The sequence below is a fragment of the Malus domestica genome, chromosome 13 (assembly GCF_042453785.1).
Source record: "Malus domestica chromosome 13, GDT2T_hap1".
NCBI lineage: Eukaryota > Viridiplantae > Streptophyta > Magnoliopsida > Rosales > Rosaceae > Malus > Malus domestica.
Window position 1 is genome coordinate 5,041,762 of NC_091673.1, and position 18,365 is coordinate 5,060,126.

The following is an 18,365-nucleotide window of genomic DNA, read 5'->3' on the forward strand; positions in this document are numbered from 1 at the left end:
TTGAGGTGAGCTCGTTGTTACGTGGCTTTTTGGGGTAGGCCCTGTATGGGTCCCCTAATTGGTGGGAGTTGTTCATTCGCTGGGGGGACCGACTCTCTGAGGATCTGTTCGCGTGGGAATGTACAGGAGTATTTTCGTCATTCAAACTAATGATATCGATCCGTGACAAACTACGAGTCCAGACCACACGAGGGTACAAAAGGGAATTCACACACAAGTAAAGGTGTAGAGCACGTCATTGTCTAACAGCGAGCCTCCACTCATATCCCCCACTGCCAATTTCTTCTCAGTTTCCATTTCTCACCTTCGCCGCTCCTTTTCCTTCTTCCTCCCCTCCCAATTTTCTAATTTTTTTTTTTCCAAGAAATTGAGCTCGATCGAAGAGAACCCAGAAGAAGAAGTCGGCTGCAGTTTCATACACGGATTCAGGTTTTTTTGTCATGACTTGCTGATTATTTATCTTGTGTTTGTTAAAAGTCCTGAGAGAGTAAAAAGAGAGGGCTTTGAGCTTTTGGGGTAGCAAATGGGCAACTGTTTAGGTTCTTCAGCCAAATATAAAATTGCATTTTTTTTTACTAAATATAAAATTGGGGATTAATTTTTTTTCCGTCTTCTTCCTCTCAGAGGGAAGACGTTGGATACAGAAGTAACTTAGAAGGTTAAATACGTTAAAATAAAACTATGCTCGATTAGATGCAGCCTCAAGATTCCTGTTCCTAATTAATCTACCCTACGCCTGCGCCTCTGTCGAACAGGCTGATTTATTGGGGGTTGATCAATCTGGTTCTGGATCTGGGAAGGAGGCTTGAAGGCTCCAATCGGAGCATCGGCCGGAAGAACGGTGATTCCATCACCAACATCATACAAACCGCTCGGGGGCACTGAACGACCAGCCTGCGAAACCCTCAGATGCGGGTCGCGATTTTTTATCTCAATTATTCGGAGCCTGTCAACCTTGAAGATAACCAAAATAAAAATTAAAAAAAAAATTAAAAAAACTGAAAAAATATAGAAGGATAAAGAAAGATGTGAAAATATTTAAAAGTTACCATGAGTTGAACGTAGGGAATTCTCCTTTCGTCCGGAATTAACACAGGATTAACCCGGTACTCCCTCATCTCATATAGATCATTTGGAATAGCCGGTGTACCAGGCAAAGCAACATGGTAGAAAGCCCAATCTCTTACAAAGCCAACAGGATTATGTGGACCACTACCCATGGTTGGCAATGGCATCACTGGGTATCCAACAATGGGTCGCCAAAAGTTATCTCCATCCCTGACCAACCAGTCAGCTTCTCCTAACGGTTCAGGACCCGTGAACACAAAGAAAAAAGCGGATGTTTTATTCGGACCGTGCCGAAAGAACCCTAAGAAGTAAAGAGCAATTCTTTATTAGATAGTTATTTTTTTCTAAAGATTAAGACAGATTATATATTTTAAGACTTTCTTTTCTTATTTACCCGGAGGTATGTCGAACGGAAAAGGGGCTGAATTCCCTGGCATTACGATCTCTCTAACAACTTCAGTCAATGGCAACTGACTGAAAGTTATTTTCCCCCAAAGGTATTTCAGCACTAAGTGCTGATCGTCCGGACAAAAACTCCATTTTGACCCATCAAAATCGTCCGTTTTAAGCAATAAAGCATAATCATCAAGGGATTTCTCCATAATTTTACTGAAAATAAAAACAAACAGAATAAATGCAAACTTTCAATATTGACTTGACTGCACATAAAAAAATAAAATAATAAATAAATAATTTTCCTGAACACTAAATACATTAAAAAATTCGACAAAAACATATAAAAACTCTTGGGATTGTTCGTCATGTGTTATGACCATAAAGTCTGAGACCCCATTGCTGAGTTTTTATTTTAAAAATAACCCATAAAATTAAAGAATAAAGCAACGAACTTGATAAGTAAGCAAAAAATTGCTTTGGGAGCTCTGTTATGTGACTATAATAAATACTGAATTCACACACGGCGGAGCAGAAAGATGACCTCAAAAGAAAATACAAAAACAAACAGAATAAATGCATACTTTCAATATTGACTTGACTGCACATAAAAAAATAAAATAATAAATAAATAATTTTCCTGAACACTAAATACATTAAAAAATTCGACAAAAACATATAAAAACTCTTGGGATTGTTCGTCATGTGTTATGACCATAAAGTCTGAGACCCCATTGCTGAGTTTTTATTTTAAAAATAACCCATAAAATTAAAGAATAAAGCAACGAACTTGATAAGTAAGCAAAAAATTGCTTTGGGAGCTCTGTTATGTGACTATAATAAATACTGAATTCACACACGGCGGAGCAGAAAGATGACCTCAAAAGAAAATACAAAAACAAACAGAATAAATGCATACTTTCAATATTGACTTGACTGCACATAAAAAAATAAAATAATAAATAAATAATTTTCCTGAACACTAAATACATTAAAAAATTCGACAAAAACATATAAAAACTCTTGGGATTGTTCGTCATGTGTTATGACCATAAAGTCTGAGACCCCATTGCTGAGTTTTTATTTTAAAAATAACCCATAAAATTAAAGAATAAAGCAACGAACTTGATAAGTAAGCAAAAAATTGCTTTGGGAGCTCTGTTATGTGACTATAATAAATACTGAATTCACACACGGCGGAGCAGAAAGATGACCTCAAAAGAAAATACAAAAACAAACGTGTGTTGTGTGAGAAATGATTACATGAAGAAAAGAAAAAATCTAAGTGGTGACGATCTCATCTCTCAACATCGACAGGAGAGGAGATGATGATCTCACTCTCAATAATACGCGGCCGGCCAGAAAAATAATAATAAAAAAATGCAGCAAAGATGGGGATACTAAATCCATTAAAAAATTCGACAAAAAAATATAATAACTCTTGGAGTGTTCATCATGTGTCATGAGTCATGACCACGAGGCCTGAGAGACCACTACTGAGTTTTTACTTAAAAAATATAGCATAAAATTAAATAATAAACGGTAAGTAAGTAAAATTTTGAATAATAAATGGATTAACAAAACTTTGGCAGCTTTGTGATGTGACTCTATAATAAAGAATGATTTCGGACAGGAGCAGAAAGATAACCTCAAAAAGGAAGCAAATATAGGCGGCGGTTTGAGCTTTTTCGGAAACCGCAATGATTGTTTTTATAGGAAAAGAGTAGGGACTCTGAATCGACACCCTAACCCTTCTAGAATTTTTTAGAATGGGCCGTCAGTTAGGCCCAGGCCTTTTAAAAACCTGCTTCTTCTTTTTTCGGGCTTTGTATAGCCCAATGCACATATCTCTTACAAATTTGTGCCACGTAACAAGTTTTTAGTTATCTAACTAGCACCGATGCCCGATGCTGCGGGTCATCAACAGTGACATCATTTTTTCAGTAGGACATGACATTTTACTTACATAATAGAAAATGACAGAAGACAGAAATTGTAAAAAGGAAGTTGATCATAGTAACTCTTGACAAAAACCTACTTGGCACGGATAGAAAATTGGTGAAAAATGAAACAATCAACAAAAAAATGCATAAACAAATCAGTAACCTAATTTATATAGCCCCAGGATGATTATGTTAATTTGTACATATAGGAGTATAACAGAAGGATTGAACAAAACAGGTTCATTCTTGAGAACAAATGTAATTTTGCACATTGCATATATGTAGATTAAGGAGAGTGGTAACATACCTTTTAATTTGTACAAATTTAATACTTGCAATATCAATAATGACATAATTTCAGCCAAGACATTGGAAAAATCATATTAATATTTGTAATTAGTTGATAGCGTAATTACACAATAAAAAAACAATAGAGAAAGAGAATTGGAAAAAGGAAGGTGAGCACATTAAGTTTTTGCACAAAAGCTTATTAATTATGCAATGTGCGTTCTGTTTGCATTTCGTGGTTACTAATTTGTATCTTAATTTTACGTAATGTAAAGTATTTTACTAAAAACTGTTTTGTCTGTGTTGAACCATATGTGTGTATCTAACAATAGCAAAAATGGAGAGATGTTCATACCGAGCTTGATAAAACAGAGCAATAAGTTGCTCTTTGCAGGACTGGTGCTTGTTTGATGTTGGTAGGAGATTGTGTCAACACAGGAAAAAGATTAAAAAAAAAACAACATTAGTAAGAAAATTGATGGGTAAACATTAGTAAAGTTATTGTAGTAACGTGCATGATTTGGGAGAGGTTTGGATAAACTGAAGCAAATTGAATACTATAATTTACAGTGAAATAAAAATGTGACAATATGGTGCAAAAAGATGTGAAATAAAAATACTATATTCAAACATCCCAAAACAGGAATAAACTTCCAGAAAACATGCGCTTGAAAATAAACAGCATTACTCACCCATTGAGTTGGACCATCAACTGGAACGTTAGAAGGATCATCATGTACCTATGAAACCCAAAGGAAAATCTTAGCAACCCCAAAATCTGTATGCAAGCGTGAATAAGTATGCGTGTATGAATCTATTCATAGTGAAGAAGACTACCTTCAGAAATATTTGCATCTGCAGCTTCATATGGCCATACAACGAAACGCAGCGCATACGAAAACAAACTCCAGCTGCACCACAAAAGGAATATGATCTTCCTCTCAACTTGTATTTGCAGTTGTTACAGTAACATCTGCAGACAGCATACATAAGCACTGATTTGATAATTCTAAAGAAAAAAAGCTCTTATTCGATAATGCACCAAATCCTATCCAAAAACCAAGGGGGTGCCATATCTCTAGATTAGCAAAGCGTCTTTCTTTGTTCCAAAACAAATTGCAATTTGGCTTTGGTAAAGTAGAAAGATTACCAGATACCTCGGGCATAATCTCAACTCTGTTCCATTATTCGAGCATTTTACTGTCCTTTTAGTTCTATCTCTCAACATGGGAAATACAATAAGACAGCAAAAACAAAAGTTAGTGATAGCTATTACATTTTCATAAGGGGTTGAGCTAGGACTCAGTGAGAGAGAAGGCAGTGCTAAAGGCACTATTTGTCAGCCAGTCATATAATAGCCACAAAAACAACGCTAAAATTTTCTACACACAAAAAGAAATTGACAAAATTTAACCAAATGTAATTTCAGCAGAGGAAAACAAAAATCTAAATAGAACAGAAACATAATCTCAAAATCCAAGTAAAATGAAGAACAAAAATCACATGACCAAAATCAATATAAAAAAAACCCAACATGCATGAAAGAAAAATAATCAGTGAAAGCAAGGAAATCCATTTGCACAGAAGGTTTTTGCTTGCGAACCTCAACTGGATCTTGTTAACAGCAGGGCGAGAAGCAGAACCAAGAACATTCCTTTACTGCAAAAACACACTCAAATGAGCTATGAAATAACAGAAACATACCATAGGCAGTAGGAAGCTGTACGTTGATGTCAAACACGAAACTTAGCAGATTCAACTAAGCAGGCCTGCTAACCAGAATGTTCAGACGTGGATAAAACCCATAAATCATCATGACCTCAATCAAATATAATCAAGATAGGAACAACTTAACATGCACAGATCACATAAACGAATAGAAGTTTTGCAACGCATCGACAATCATCAACAACTAAATTAAACCCAAAAAAAGCCGAATAGCGCAAATATGTATAACAGCACCCAGAAACCATGATTACACAGAAACCCATACACCCTAATTACTCAGAAACGGATAAATCCTGATTACCCTATACTATTTATCACAACACCAATTCAAAGAAGCCTTTGAAGAACTGGTCCCCCATTTTCGCTAACCAATTAACAAAACTTAAACCCAAAACGCTATTGAGACTACAAAGTTCAAAGAAACCCAAATTTTCCAATTATCCAGTTAAATATTTCAATTTCCAAACTAAATATGTTGAAGTAAACAGATAGAAGTTGACAGATAAGGAAATTTACCAACCCAAATCATACACACTCATAAACATGCAAAACTCACCTGGAAACACCAGATTAGATCCCTATAATCGGCGCAACTCGAATTAGAAATCGAGTTTGACTGCGTTTCAATTCGTTTAGGGGCAAAATTAGGGTTTGATTTCAGAGGAAGCAATGGATCCGGGTTTTCTTTCAGGTGAATAGACGCAGAGACATGGAAAAGGAGGATGGCACCCGTTGGAATCGAAGGCAAAATTTAGTAAGCCCGAGAACAACAGGAGAGATCTGTGAGAAAGATGTGAGAAAGCAACGGAAAGCAAAAGAAAAATGGAGAAGACAGTCCAAATAGAAGATCCATCGATGACAGACGCGTGGAAGCAATGGGCAAAAGTGGCATTTGGCTGTCCTAAAAACCAAAGAGAAGAACAACCGGAAGAAAAATCAAGGGGCAAATTCGTTCACTCACTGGTCATCCACAGTACCATCTGGTTGGGTTTTAGTATATAGAGATATTCAACTTATTTACATAAAATGCCTTCTTCTTTTTTTTCATTTTAAACGTCTCAATTTTAATTTTACTAGTTTAACAATCATGCAACAGGGTATATTTTGCATTGTTTTTTCGTTAACTAAATGGATGCAAAAATGTAAGGTAGCCTTTTAATTTCATCATTTGTTAAACTTAAAATACTAAGTGAATTTCAACTAAAATATAGGAACCAAATTAAAGTGAGTTTTGACCAAAAGTGAATGGCAATCATTTTATTGTTTTTTTTTTTTTTTGCATCTATATTTATCTGATAAAACACAATTTAAGCCCATTTTAAGTTACCCTAACTTCTAGAAACAAATGTTGTGGGCTCACTTGAAGCCCATTTTAGCACCAGGCCTTTTTCTAAGACTTCTTTTGTCCGTTTGTAAAGATGCATATTTCTCGTTATTTTTCCCACTTTGGGGTGTATGCTAGGATCGCCATATTTTAGGGGTGGGCAACGGGCTGGCCCCAAATCTGAAGGGACCGGACCGGACCAGACCAGTTTTGGGCTATAGTGGGACAAGGTAATAAGGAAGCATTTTCACTTATGGCGGGGGTTCATGGTGGAGAACATAATTTTTACCTCTGCATGACTCGGATCTGCCATGTCCAAGCTGCATTTTCCCTTTTGCTTGCAGTGTTCAGAGTGTTTGAAAATAAGAAGGGAGAGCCATTTGGCTCTGCGTACAAGGAGATGAAGAGAGCCGCTGGCTTTAGGCTTGAGGTACATGGATGCAGAGCATCCAATGTGAAATTAAAGACAAGTAAGGTTACACCCGTGTGTGGCATGTGTGTGAGCAGCCAAGTGGGTTACCTTATGTCAGCCTGCATACTTTCTCGCTGCCCACTGCCATTGTTTATTTTTCAAGACCCTTATTTTATGCTGCTCATTAGGGGTGGGCACTTAGAACCGAAAACTGAAACTGAAACACGAACCAAATCGAATCGCATCGAATGGTTTGGTTTTGCGATTTTGGAACGGTTTCGGTTTTGAAACCGAACCACAACATAGAAAACGGTTTGGTTTCGGTTTTGGCTTTTGAAAGCCGCACCGAAACTGTCACAGCCCGTCCCTGATTTTACGAAAATGCGCTAGAGGTGAAGGATTTTGACTTTCGTTGACTAACGTATAGTGAGAAGTACTTTTACTTTGGTTAATATATACTTATATATTTATGTGTTGTTATTACTTTTTTATTAGTTGATTATTAGAATTGGGAAAAGAAAGAATAAGGCATCGGGAGGAAAGAAACAGATGAAAGAGAGAAAAAGAGATTAGGCAAAACTGCCCAATCGGAAAAAAAGAATGAGAGGTCGAATGGGGAGAGGAGAGAGGAAGCTAATTGGCCAACCGGAAGACGGAAAGGAGGGAAAGGAGGAAGAAAGGAAATGAGAGGATCGGCCGGATCCTGGCGACCCGCATGCACCCAACTCGTTGACCCAGTGAAATTCCGACGATTCTAAGCCATTTTTCAGGCGATTTCCATCTTATCTCCACCTGCAAGCATCACCACATCTCTTCTCCTTCATTTTCTCTCAAAATTCAATGGAAATTGGGTCAAATCTGTGACAATGGGGCGATGGTGACTCCAGCGGGTCTAGCGTCGATTCTCCCAATTATGAAACAATTTCTTCCAATTGACACTACACATCCACTTCCCTTGAGGCCTAGAACAATGCCCAATTGTTGGTTGGAGCGGCGGAGTTGAATTGAGGACGAATTGAAGAACACCACATATAGGGTTCCGCACGGATTTTGGTGAAATTGAAGTGTTTCCAAGACAAATTGGACTTAGCCTCAGGTATAAAGTTTGCTCGACTCTTTGAGATCTTCATTTTTGTATTTTTTGAGAATTTTTTGAAATAGTTGGATTTTTCGGCGAGCCGGGGCGGCCGACCACCACCCGCGGCGGCCCGTGCAGCGGCGCATGGCTAGTGGCCCGCCAATATCATTCTTAGCATCTGTTTAATGTTCTAGGTTCAGTTTTGATAATTGATGGACATAAATTGAGTAATTGAACCTAAGTTCGTTACGATTCGTGGTTAGGTGGAAATGTGAATTGACGATCTGACCGTTGGATCGTCACCAAAATTTGATACGTTGTAATACGTAATATTTGAGGATTATAGGAACTTACGGATTGGGAATCTGATTTACGGATCTTCCGGAATTGGAGTTGTAAGTTCATAAAATAGAATGTTAACCGTCACTCGGTTTTGACAATTGACGGAAATCCGACCGTTGGATGGTAAGGAAATTTTAGGATGTTGTTCTAGATATTTATTGTGGACCTCTGGAAGTTATGGATTGGAAATCTGAGTTACAGATCTTCCGGATCGAACTACGTAGTGACGTGTTTTATATAAGTTATATATTCTATCGATATGATTATGAGGTTGGATTTGCTTATTGTTCTAGGCGCCGATCGTCATGACGCCTTGATGTGTTGCGCTAGGGAGTTGCAGGGTGAACTCCAGGTGAGTGGGCAGTATTTTCTATATTTACCTATATACTACTAAATTTCCCAGAAATTGAATTTAAAAGAAAGTATGTTTTTAAATTGCCATGCATGCATATTATGAGATATATGAATTGATAATTGATGCATATATATATATATATATATATATATATGTGAATTGGTGTTGTGGACGCACATGTGAGTTTTATGTTATTCATGTAAATCATTGATGATGTGAATTGTGTTAAGAGCTCATAACCTACACCCTTGGTGTTAGTGCTTATAGTATTCACCGCACTGCATGCTCACCTTGGATCCAAGTAGCTGCATGTCGTACAGACCATGAGGCGGTTCCGACATGCTAATCGTACAGACCACTAGAGATGGTTCCGACTGGTAGGTGACCTTAGATTATGTGCACAGATGATTGATGAAAGAAGCATTAGAGCGTATTATTACATCATTCTTGTCTTACAGACTACTTCAAGTAGTTCCAACTTATGTGCAGAGTAGTGTCGTACAGGTCACCGTGGTGACTCCGGTTGGTTTGGATATTGAGCTATGGAATTAACCATACAGGACCAACTGCAGGGTCTCCGGTTGATTCATTATGTCACCCGTTATTTTGATGCATCCATGTTCTGTTATTGACATTTATGGCATGGCATATTTTCTGGATTTGAGAGAGATTGATGATTTGAGACATATGAGAATTTATATACTATTATGTTATTTTTTGGGAAAGTATACAGGTTTTACAGTGAGGGGTTAGAAATGTTGTTAAATGAAATGTTTTCGAAAAACTTTGTTTTACTGACCCACTCAGCTTTGTTTTTACGCCCCTCCAGGTTCAAGATAGCAGAGCTTTGGTGGCCACGAGGAATCCAACGGTGTTCTGACAGAATGCACAAAAGTATGACTCACCCTCGGGTGTTACATCTTAATAATTGTATCTTTAAAGCTTCCGAACTGTGTAAATGGTTACATCACTCTCACATGACGGCCAACATGCCCTCCCTCGGGACGGGGTGTGTCAAAAACCGAACCGCACCGCAAATATTAATAAACATTTAATTAAATGTCCATATTAAATTTCATGTTTTAATTGGTTGTTTGTTATAATTCATGCACTTAGTATGGACACAAGCACACTGGAATATCATCATTCATCATTTTCTTTTGTTCATTAACTTCAAGGACCTTTGTTATTTTATACCATCACACACACACACACACATATATGTACAAGGGTGGACTAATATTGTTATCAGCAGTCGAATAATGATCTAATGAAGTCCACTCATTTGAAGCATGATATTACATATTCTAGTATGAAAGTTTCACTTATGTTTAATGAATTCAAAGTTATTCAACTTGTTTTATGTTATACCTTGTACGGGACACCCTTTCATTGCACAAACATATTTTAACATCACAACTGCATGTAACATGCTAATTGTTTATATAACAAATGTCTTTTTCCTATTGCTACTGGGAAATGCTTATTAATATGTTTAATTGCAAATTGTACATTTTTTCTTAAAAACCAAACTGAAACCGTTTGAAACCGCACCGAACCGAACCAAACGGTTTAGTTTCATTTCGATTTTGACTTCAAAACCGAAGCAAAAAGTTTTGTTTTTGGTTTTGATTTCACTCAAAACTGTACCGAATCAAACCATGCCCACCCTTACTGCTCATTAGCACTTGGCCCTGGCTTGCGTAGGGAAGCTAAGCAGGAGTGCTCGTGCACGTGAGAGCCTAGCTTCAACACCCCAGGTTCGCTCTTTCCTTATTCTGTTCTCTTTTATTTTATTTTATTTTACATTTTATTTTGTTTTTCTATCAAGTCATTTTCTTTTAGTTATTTTATTTTCCACACCTTAAGGATAAAGTGTAAAATAAGTTTGGGGTTGGAAAGGTACAAATTTTAGGATTTTAATTTTTGTGTCAGTTAAAAATTTTCATTTTTTAAAGTTAATATCCATAGATTATTTTAAACGTTAGAACAAATGGACATGGTGAAGATTAATCCCACAGTAGGGTCTTTTCTATTTATCGTTGCTTAGACACTAATTCATGAATTATACTTTGAAATTTGCACATCACACCAACATGGTTTTGTGGGGAGTGAGATTGAAACACTTACTTTTTGTCTAAGTGCATTTTATTATTTTTGTTATTTATACAATAAAGTTAGTATGTGTTATAAAGTAATAATTGTTCCACCTAAGGCTTTGCTTAGTAACCAGGCTAGTCCTGCCTAATCAGCAGTGATTCTCACGTCAAATGGTAGAGTTTTGGCATGGGGCATGGTGGTTAGTTGGTTTTGTAGTCTTTTCAGCTCAAGTTAATAAGTCCTTAAGGGTGTTCTACACTTAGTGCCCTTAAACCCTAGTGGTTTGGGAGTCATTGACTTAAAGCTCGCTACATGGGATCGAAAGCTTAAGGGACCGACATTACATGATCACTACTGTTGCTGAAAAAAAAAGAAAACAAAAAGAAAAAAGAAGGAAAAAAATTTCGAAAGGAAAGAAAAAAATAAATGATTATATAAGTGTGAGAAGGATTAAATAAAAGGGATGAGAGGTAAGAGTTTTAGTCGAGTCTCCTTAACTATGATGATTCACTTTACACCGAATGAAGTTTGTGAATTCTTTTCTAAATGCCTTAAGACTCTATGGTGGGATTGGTTAGAACTTTTGAAAAGATGTTCTAATTTTTAACATTTTATATGGATTGCAACTTGAAAGTGGAAATTTTGTTTTAGCTAGGCTTTAAGTTTTGCTTGAGGACAAACAAAAAGCTAAGTTTGGGGATATTTTGATGAGTAGATTTTATATTATATATTTAATCATATTCTTAGTATATTTTGGTTAATATTTTGGAAGAATTTTGATATTTTGAATTGTATTTCCAATATAGGACTTTCAACTTCCTCTAGAACAAAACATGGACAAATGGACGAATTTTGGAGTAATTCCAGTTAGAGGACGTTCGTGAGATACTTCGCTTGATCGTATCAAAATTTGGACTTTTTCTACCCAGCAGTGATTTTCTAGCAATAAAATAAAGGAGCGATGCGCAGTGATTGAATAGTGACGTTTTGGGCTTGAATTGTGTTTTTGGAGTCCAAGATGACCTCTTATGGGTTCGTGATCTTCTAGAGATGTGTTCAGAACGTCCCGATCTTCAAAACAAGCTATCATGGCCTAGATTTGGAGGATATCTAAGGCTAAAACGTGGCTGGACAGTTACTTGGCAGATTCTCCTGCTTAATTAGAACTTTATTTTCTAATATATTTTATTATTATTTAGTTTCCTAGTTGGAATAAAAGACTAGGTTTTAGGGATTGTGCGAGGGCATAGCAGGATATATTGCTTTGCCGTTCTCAGTTTTAGGTTATGCTTTCTTTTATGCAACTTTGGATACAGAAGAATTCCTAGTGTTTTAAAGGCTTTCAGATTTTCTACTTCAAGGTGTTTTCATTCTTATTCATTCTAATAATATTTTCTATGATTTCAATTATGAATATGTGTAACTAATTCATTTTGCTAGGGCGAAACCTTGAGCCTTAGTATGAATATGTAATTTTTATTTAATTGCTTATGATTGATTGCATGCATGCTTTGAATTATTAATCATTGTTTTAAAACTATCTATATATTTTAATGATTGATCACCATTAGGATATTTAGAAAAGTAATTTGATGCAATTTTTGTTGAAACATCACCCTGAAATTGAAGAGGGCTTCTTGTGATTAATGATTGTAATGTCACTTAAGGCAAACATCACGCCCTTAAGGGTTGCATGGTTTTTTCATGGGTTTTCACATAATTTAATGAGTTTTGTATCACAGACGAATTGCATGTTAGATATGTTTTTTCGCTTGAACATCACGAGGAAAATATATTAGGAAAACCTAACATTCAAAGTGACATGTGTAAATCATAAGTAATTGGTAGAAATTCATAGGATTGTTAGGTGATAGTGGAACCCTAGTGTTTTTCTAAATTGGTATTCAAGACTATTTTCTTTTATCATATTAGTTGTTAATTAAAACTCGTTTTTAATATTACCCAATTTCAAAATCTCTTTTCTCAAATTTTAATTATAAGTATTTAATTAGGAATTGTTTCTACATAAATTATTAAAATAGTATTTGAGGAGAACGATCTTGCATGATCATCTATACTACAATATCCTTGTATTATTACAAGTATTTTATATGATTTTAACTCTTTTTGTGTAGACGGTAAAATCATATCAACTACTCTTTTTCTAATTAAAAAAAAACACTAGAGCCAAAAGTGAATTTCAACTAAATTATAGGGACCAAATTAAAGTGAGTTTTGACCAAAAGTGAATGGCATCGTTTTATTTATTTATTTATTATTTTTTTGCATCTATATTTATCTGATAAAATACAATTTAAGCCCATTTTAATTTGCCCTAACTTCTAGAAACAAATATGTGTGGGCTCACTTGAAGCCCATTTTAGCACCAAGCCCTTTTTTTAAGAATTCTTTTGTACATTTGTAAAGAGGCATATTTCTCGTTATTTTTCCCACTTTGGGGATTAAGCTAGGATCGCCATATTTTAGGGGTGGGCAACAAGCCGGCCCCAAATTTGAAGGGATCGGACCAAACCCGTTTTACACTATAGTGGGACGAGGCGTTGGGTTTTGAATTATGAAACCAAACGTAACTCTAGTCCGTGTAAAACGGGCCAAGTTCACAGGTCCAGTTTTCTTTTTCTTTTCTTTTTATTTTTAAATAATTATTGTCGCTCCAGACCTTTATGCTCGAACCCCTTTCTTGGTGGTTTGCGTAATTTTGATTGTTATTTTGATCGTAGAATCGATGGCAGCAGTCCCCGATGGCAATGGCATGAGAATCCGGTTGATTATCCTTGGAGTTCAAAACCCTAACGTTATAATAACCAATTGCCAGTTGACATTATGAAAGATGAGATAAAAAGGATTGCAAATCTTTAGTTTAATATCTCAACTTTTACTCCTCGAAAGCTATTCCCTCTTCGTATAAATCATTTTAATATTGAGAAAATTGTAGAAATTGTCATTCAACTATATCTCAATTGTAGCAATGGCCTTTTAACTAAAATTACATGAACATTGGTCCATTAACTCATCAAAATGTACAGTTGTGGTCATTTTCATCAACTCCATCATCATTTCGTCAAAATGAGTTATGTTAGAATGACCATTGTTACAATTTGGTTAAAGTTGAGGGACCATTGCTCCAATTAGGTTAAAGTTGAGGAACTACTTTTTCAATTGGGTTAAAGGTAATGAACCATTACTACAATTTATCGCATTTGGTTTTCCATATATTTTCTCTTAATTCAACCTCACGCAAAATGACACATCACATGTATTGACGGAAGTTCTAACAAAATTGATGAAAATGACCATAGCTGCACGTTTTGATGAGTTAAAGGACCATTACTCCAATCGGGTTAAAGTTGAGGGACCATTGTTACAATTTTCTTTTTAATATTTTAGTAAAATATTTCTTGTTATTTCTAGTTGCATATGAATTCCTCATTATTTGTAGTTAAACTTGGTAGAGAGAGAAACAATATTGATTATTAACTTTGTATCCAATTTTTTTTTTAAGGAAATAATGATCTCAAAAATAATTTCGAAGATAAATGGATAAATGCTTATAGGAAGGGTTAGTTTGATATTGTTATGTTAGGGGAAAAAAACTATTTTTGCTTGTGAGAATAAACAATTGTAAATAAAGTTGTTGAGTGTTTGTTAAAGTTTTTTTGTAAAAGTGCTTTTAATAAAATAAAAAATAGTGTCGGAGTATTTGGAAATTTTTTATATAAAACTAATGTGAATATGTTAAAAACTAAAAAGAATATGATAATGAATGTGATATTATAATTACCAAAGAGAATATGTAAGGGCAAAAATTGGAATTTTGTAAAATATGTTGGGATATATTGATAGTTGAAATTTCATTAAATGAGCATTGTTCACTATGCTTTGAATTTTTAATTTTTTTGTCCAGAAGCATAGTAAACTTGCTTTTGCATTTTTTATGCTTTTCTACCATCCTTGACACTAGGTTTTTGAAAAGAAACAAAAACACTTTTCTGTCTCTCTCTCTAGTGTTGACGTAACTCAATTGTTACCATTCAAATAGGAAGAAGGGCGAGAAAAAAATAGAGAGGAGAGAATCTTCGTCCATTTTTGTTTGATTCACATACTTCAATTAATTTCTCAAAAGAGCGAATTTGGTAGAAGGTCTATTCAATTACATTACAAAGAACCTTGAGTATTTAACCATATAAGGTTCAAATATATGACCAACGAAGGAAAACAAAAGAGACGGAAAATTTTGGAAAGAAAAAAGAAGGGCTTTTGAATATCCAAATTCAAAATTGTTGTTACATTGGCTTTCTCTTCTTTGGCGCTCTCTGGGCTTTCCTCCACTTGTGGTAGATGTGATATGACAACCCAGAAAACACCATGAAAACAGACCCCCACTGCTTTGTTGACAGGGGATTGCCACTCAGCACCGAAGACACCACGATGCTTACAAACTTGCGGGTAGTGGTAATGGTGGTGTTAGCTAAGGAACCAAAACGACTTATGGTTAGGAAAATGAAGTTCTGCCCAACTGCACCGCAGAGGCAATAGAGAAGAATGTCCCAAGCTGCTTCCGGATGCAGCTTGCAGAACTGAACCGCCTCAAATCCGCTGCCACGGGGCCAGCCAAACATATAAATCATGTTGTATATGGTACCCCATAAATTCATGCCTAACATTATTTCCCAGGCGCTTGTTTTTGGATACCTAAGCAAAGACGAAAGCAACAACATTTGAGACTCAATTCTTTGTATCGGTCAAGTATATAGATGGCTCTAACAATTTCATGCATTTATTCCCATAAAGAATATATAGAGGATTGGAATATAAATTGCCTCGAGCATTCTTAAAAGCTAGGTTTTTCATCAACGACAAATGATTTGGGGTCTGGGGTTGCAAATTTTGATAACCGGTTTAAATAACGTCAAGAATAAGTGAATAACAGAAACGCAACCAGTAGTTAAATGGTAGGAGAAAGATGATGCTGTTCTCAAGTATACCTTGCAGTTATTGAATCCTGGGTGGCATTTGTGAATCCATCAAAAGCGAGGTTGAGAAAACATAGTCCATATCCAAGGGGAGCATTCGGGTGTGCCAACTTGCTAATAGTCTTTGAGCTAGTCTAAACTTGACCAAATGAGAAAAACGTAAGAATAACAACAAAAATTGCATATATTTATTGGGGCCAATTTATAGAAGGAAAATTGAAATAGAAAACGTAAAAATTATTTCGTTCTTGTTCCATTCTCAAGAAACACGCACACACACCATCCCTCACCTTCAAGAGTGCAAATATGGATACCCCTCCGGCAACAAGGAGAGTACAAACATATTCAGGAAAGCTGTATCTTTTGCCGTAGACTAGAGTACCCATCAGCATCACTGCATACAAAAACAGTCATTTATTACTTTATTTATTTACGAAATGCAATGGTTAATCTAATTAATGTAATCAATATAATAGTCACAATCTTAATTGAACTTAATGAGTAGCATGCGTGCTTTAATAAGATATGGAAAAATAACAAACTTGAAGATATCTGACCTGGTATCATTTTTGAGGACTTTGCCAAGACCTGCAAGTAAAAAGAACAGCTTTAACATCCAAAACTATGGATCCTTTTATTTGGCATTACTTAAAAACCACAAGAACGAAACTTTTCACAGTTCTTGTCATCCCTTCAACACCCTTATCAACTCAGCTCAACTGACCACTTGTCCAAAAGATGGGATGGGTCCTAGACCATTTTTCTACCAATGATTTTTATCCAGAGGAAATGAACAACCCCATAACATATATGACAATCGCTTGCTTCTGCACTAATTAGATCCTAAGAAACTCAAATCTAGTAAACTAGACTTAGGACACAAAACCATCAATTCTTCCCATAACCTGTACTATATATTCTCTAATGCTGCTCATTTGGTCTACACATGGATACGAATCATACGATTGATCAAACCCAAAATTGGAAAGCAAACCTGAGCCGGATAACTGATATACTTCAACGCTTCGATCCCCATAGCGGGTCCAATCGTATTAGTAATCCCGGCACTCCAGTACGTCCACATAGGTGCGCCTCCAGCATTACTACTAGACCAAAGCTTTAACACTACTCAAAGAAAACCATATGACAATATTATCGCCCAATTCATATTTTCAGCTCAAATCAATCCACATTACAAGAAATTCAAGATTTTTCAGAAAGATTGAAACTTACTTATATATGACCAGATTAGACAAACCACATTTTGAGCCAGGTTCAGGAACGCAAGGTGTTCGAACCTATCCCCATCTGGCCCGAATCGCTTCGTGGACCTAAAAACAAAGATCAAGGCATCACCAATTTGATTATCTTCAACAATCAGCTCTCCGAATTTCGGAAACAATTTCAGGAACTGAAAATCCCCAAAAATAAATTTTTTTGCGTGATCTGGGAAATCCCCAAATGCATAGAGAAAGAGAAACGAAGTCTTACAGAGTTTCCTGAAGCACGCCTTGGTAGATATAAGCAGCCCAAATTCCAACGACGCAGAAGCCGAACACCAACACGCGCCGGAGCCCCGACCCGTGCGCTTCCATTTCAGCCGCCGAATGTATAAATGTGGCCGGAAATACCCCTTCGGAATCTGGATCCGGCCTCTCTCTTTCTCTCACTCGTCTCTTATTTTTTCCCCCTTTTTTCAAATTAAGCAAGATAATTAGGGTTTCAGATGAGCAGATTCAAGAGGAAGCTAGAAGCAGATTAGCAGAATAATTTTGTGCAAATAACTGCCACGATTCAGGAAAGACGAAGAGACCGTTGATACAGGCGGGAGCGCCAAGGCTACGTGGGTTTTGTCTACGTGGAGGCTTTTGATTGGGGTAGGTGACAGTGTGACACTGCGTCGCGCTTCTCATTGGCTGCGCAAACGCGGACCCCTGGCACTTGGCACGGTATTGCATCATTTGCTTTGCTACCATTTAACTCCTCAAACCAAGCCCCTCTCCCAAATTACCAATACATTATGTTTTATTTTTTCTGTTATAAAGAGCATTTCCTTCTTGTGTTTGAATTGCAGTTTGATACGTGTATATATAAATTGTTTTAGTATTTGTGTCAAATAGTAGTTTGATTACAAATGAAATTTTAATTGTAAATTTGTTAAAGAGTTAAATAGTTTAGTATTTTCAAACAATATTAGGTGAACACAAGTAGCCATTTACCACAGTCGTGAAAAAGATTGAGTTTTTGCATGACGACGTGAATTCAAACCCCATCGACGACAAATCTAACATCTAATCTAACAAAATTTATTGTTTGACAAAAAAAAAACAATATTAGATG

At 36.1% G+C, this 18,365-nt stretch overlaps 2 protein-coding genes across 11 annotated transcripts; both read right to left on the reverse strand.

The window, feature by feature from the left end:
* Positions 1–553: 553 nt before the first annotated feature.
* On the reverse strand, positions 554–6,283 carry LOC103451847 (uncharacterized). Of its 10 annotated transcripts, none has more exons than XM_029091398.2 (9): positions 5,977–6,283; positions 5,296–5,351; positions 4,843–4,906; positions 4,530–4,665; positions 4,385–4,432; positions 4,048–4,088; positions 1,463–1,677; positions 1,050–1,369; positions 554–954 (listed from the first exon to the last, which is right to left on the reverse strand). In XM_029091398.2, the coding sequence occupies exons 4-9, from the start codon at positions 4,584–4,586 to the stop codon at positions 721–723; spliced, it is 915 nt and encodes a 304-aa protein (XP_028947231.1). In that variant the 5' UTR covers positions 4,587–4,665; positions 4,843–4,906; positions 5,296–5,351; positions 5,977–6,283; the 3' UTR covers positions 554–720. The 10 variants fall into 10 exon arrangements, with proteins under 10 accessions (XP_028947231.1, XP_028947234.1, XP_028947229.1 ...); XM_029091401.2 differs by having other exon boundaries at positions 4,850–4,906; positions 5,977–6,233; XM_029091396.2 differs by having other exon boundaries at positions 4,530–4,603; positions 5,977–6,233.
* An 8,852-nt stretch (positions 6,284–15,135) lies between these two features.
* Positions 15,136–17,992, reverse strand: LOC103451848 (UDP-galactose/UDP-glucose transporter 3). Its single transcript, XM_008391286.4, has 7 exons — positions 17,517–17,992; positions 17,259–17,356; positions 17,020–17,150; positions 16,583–16,613; positions 16,316–16,419; positions 16,038–16,159; positions 15,136–15,744 (listed from the first exon to the last, which is right to left on the reverse strand). Exons 1-7 carry the CDS (start codon positions 17,618–17,620, stop codon positions 15,336–15,338), a joined length of 999 nt encoding a protein of 332 aa, XP_008389508.1. The 5' UTR covers positions 17,621–17,992; the 3' UTR covers positions 15,136–15,335.
* Positions 17,993–18,365: the final 373 nt, after the last annotated feature.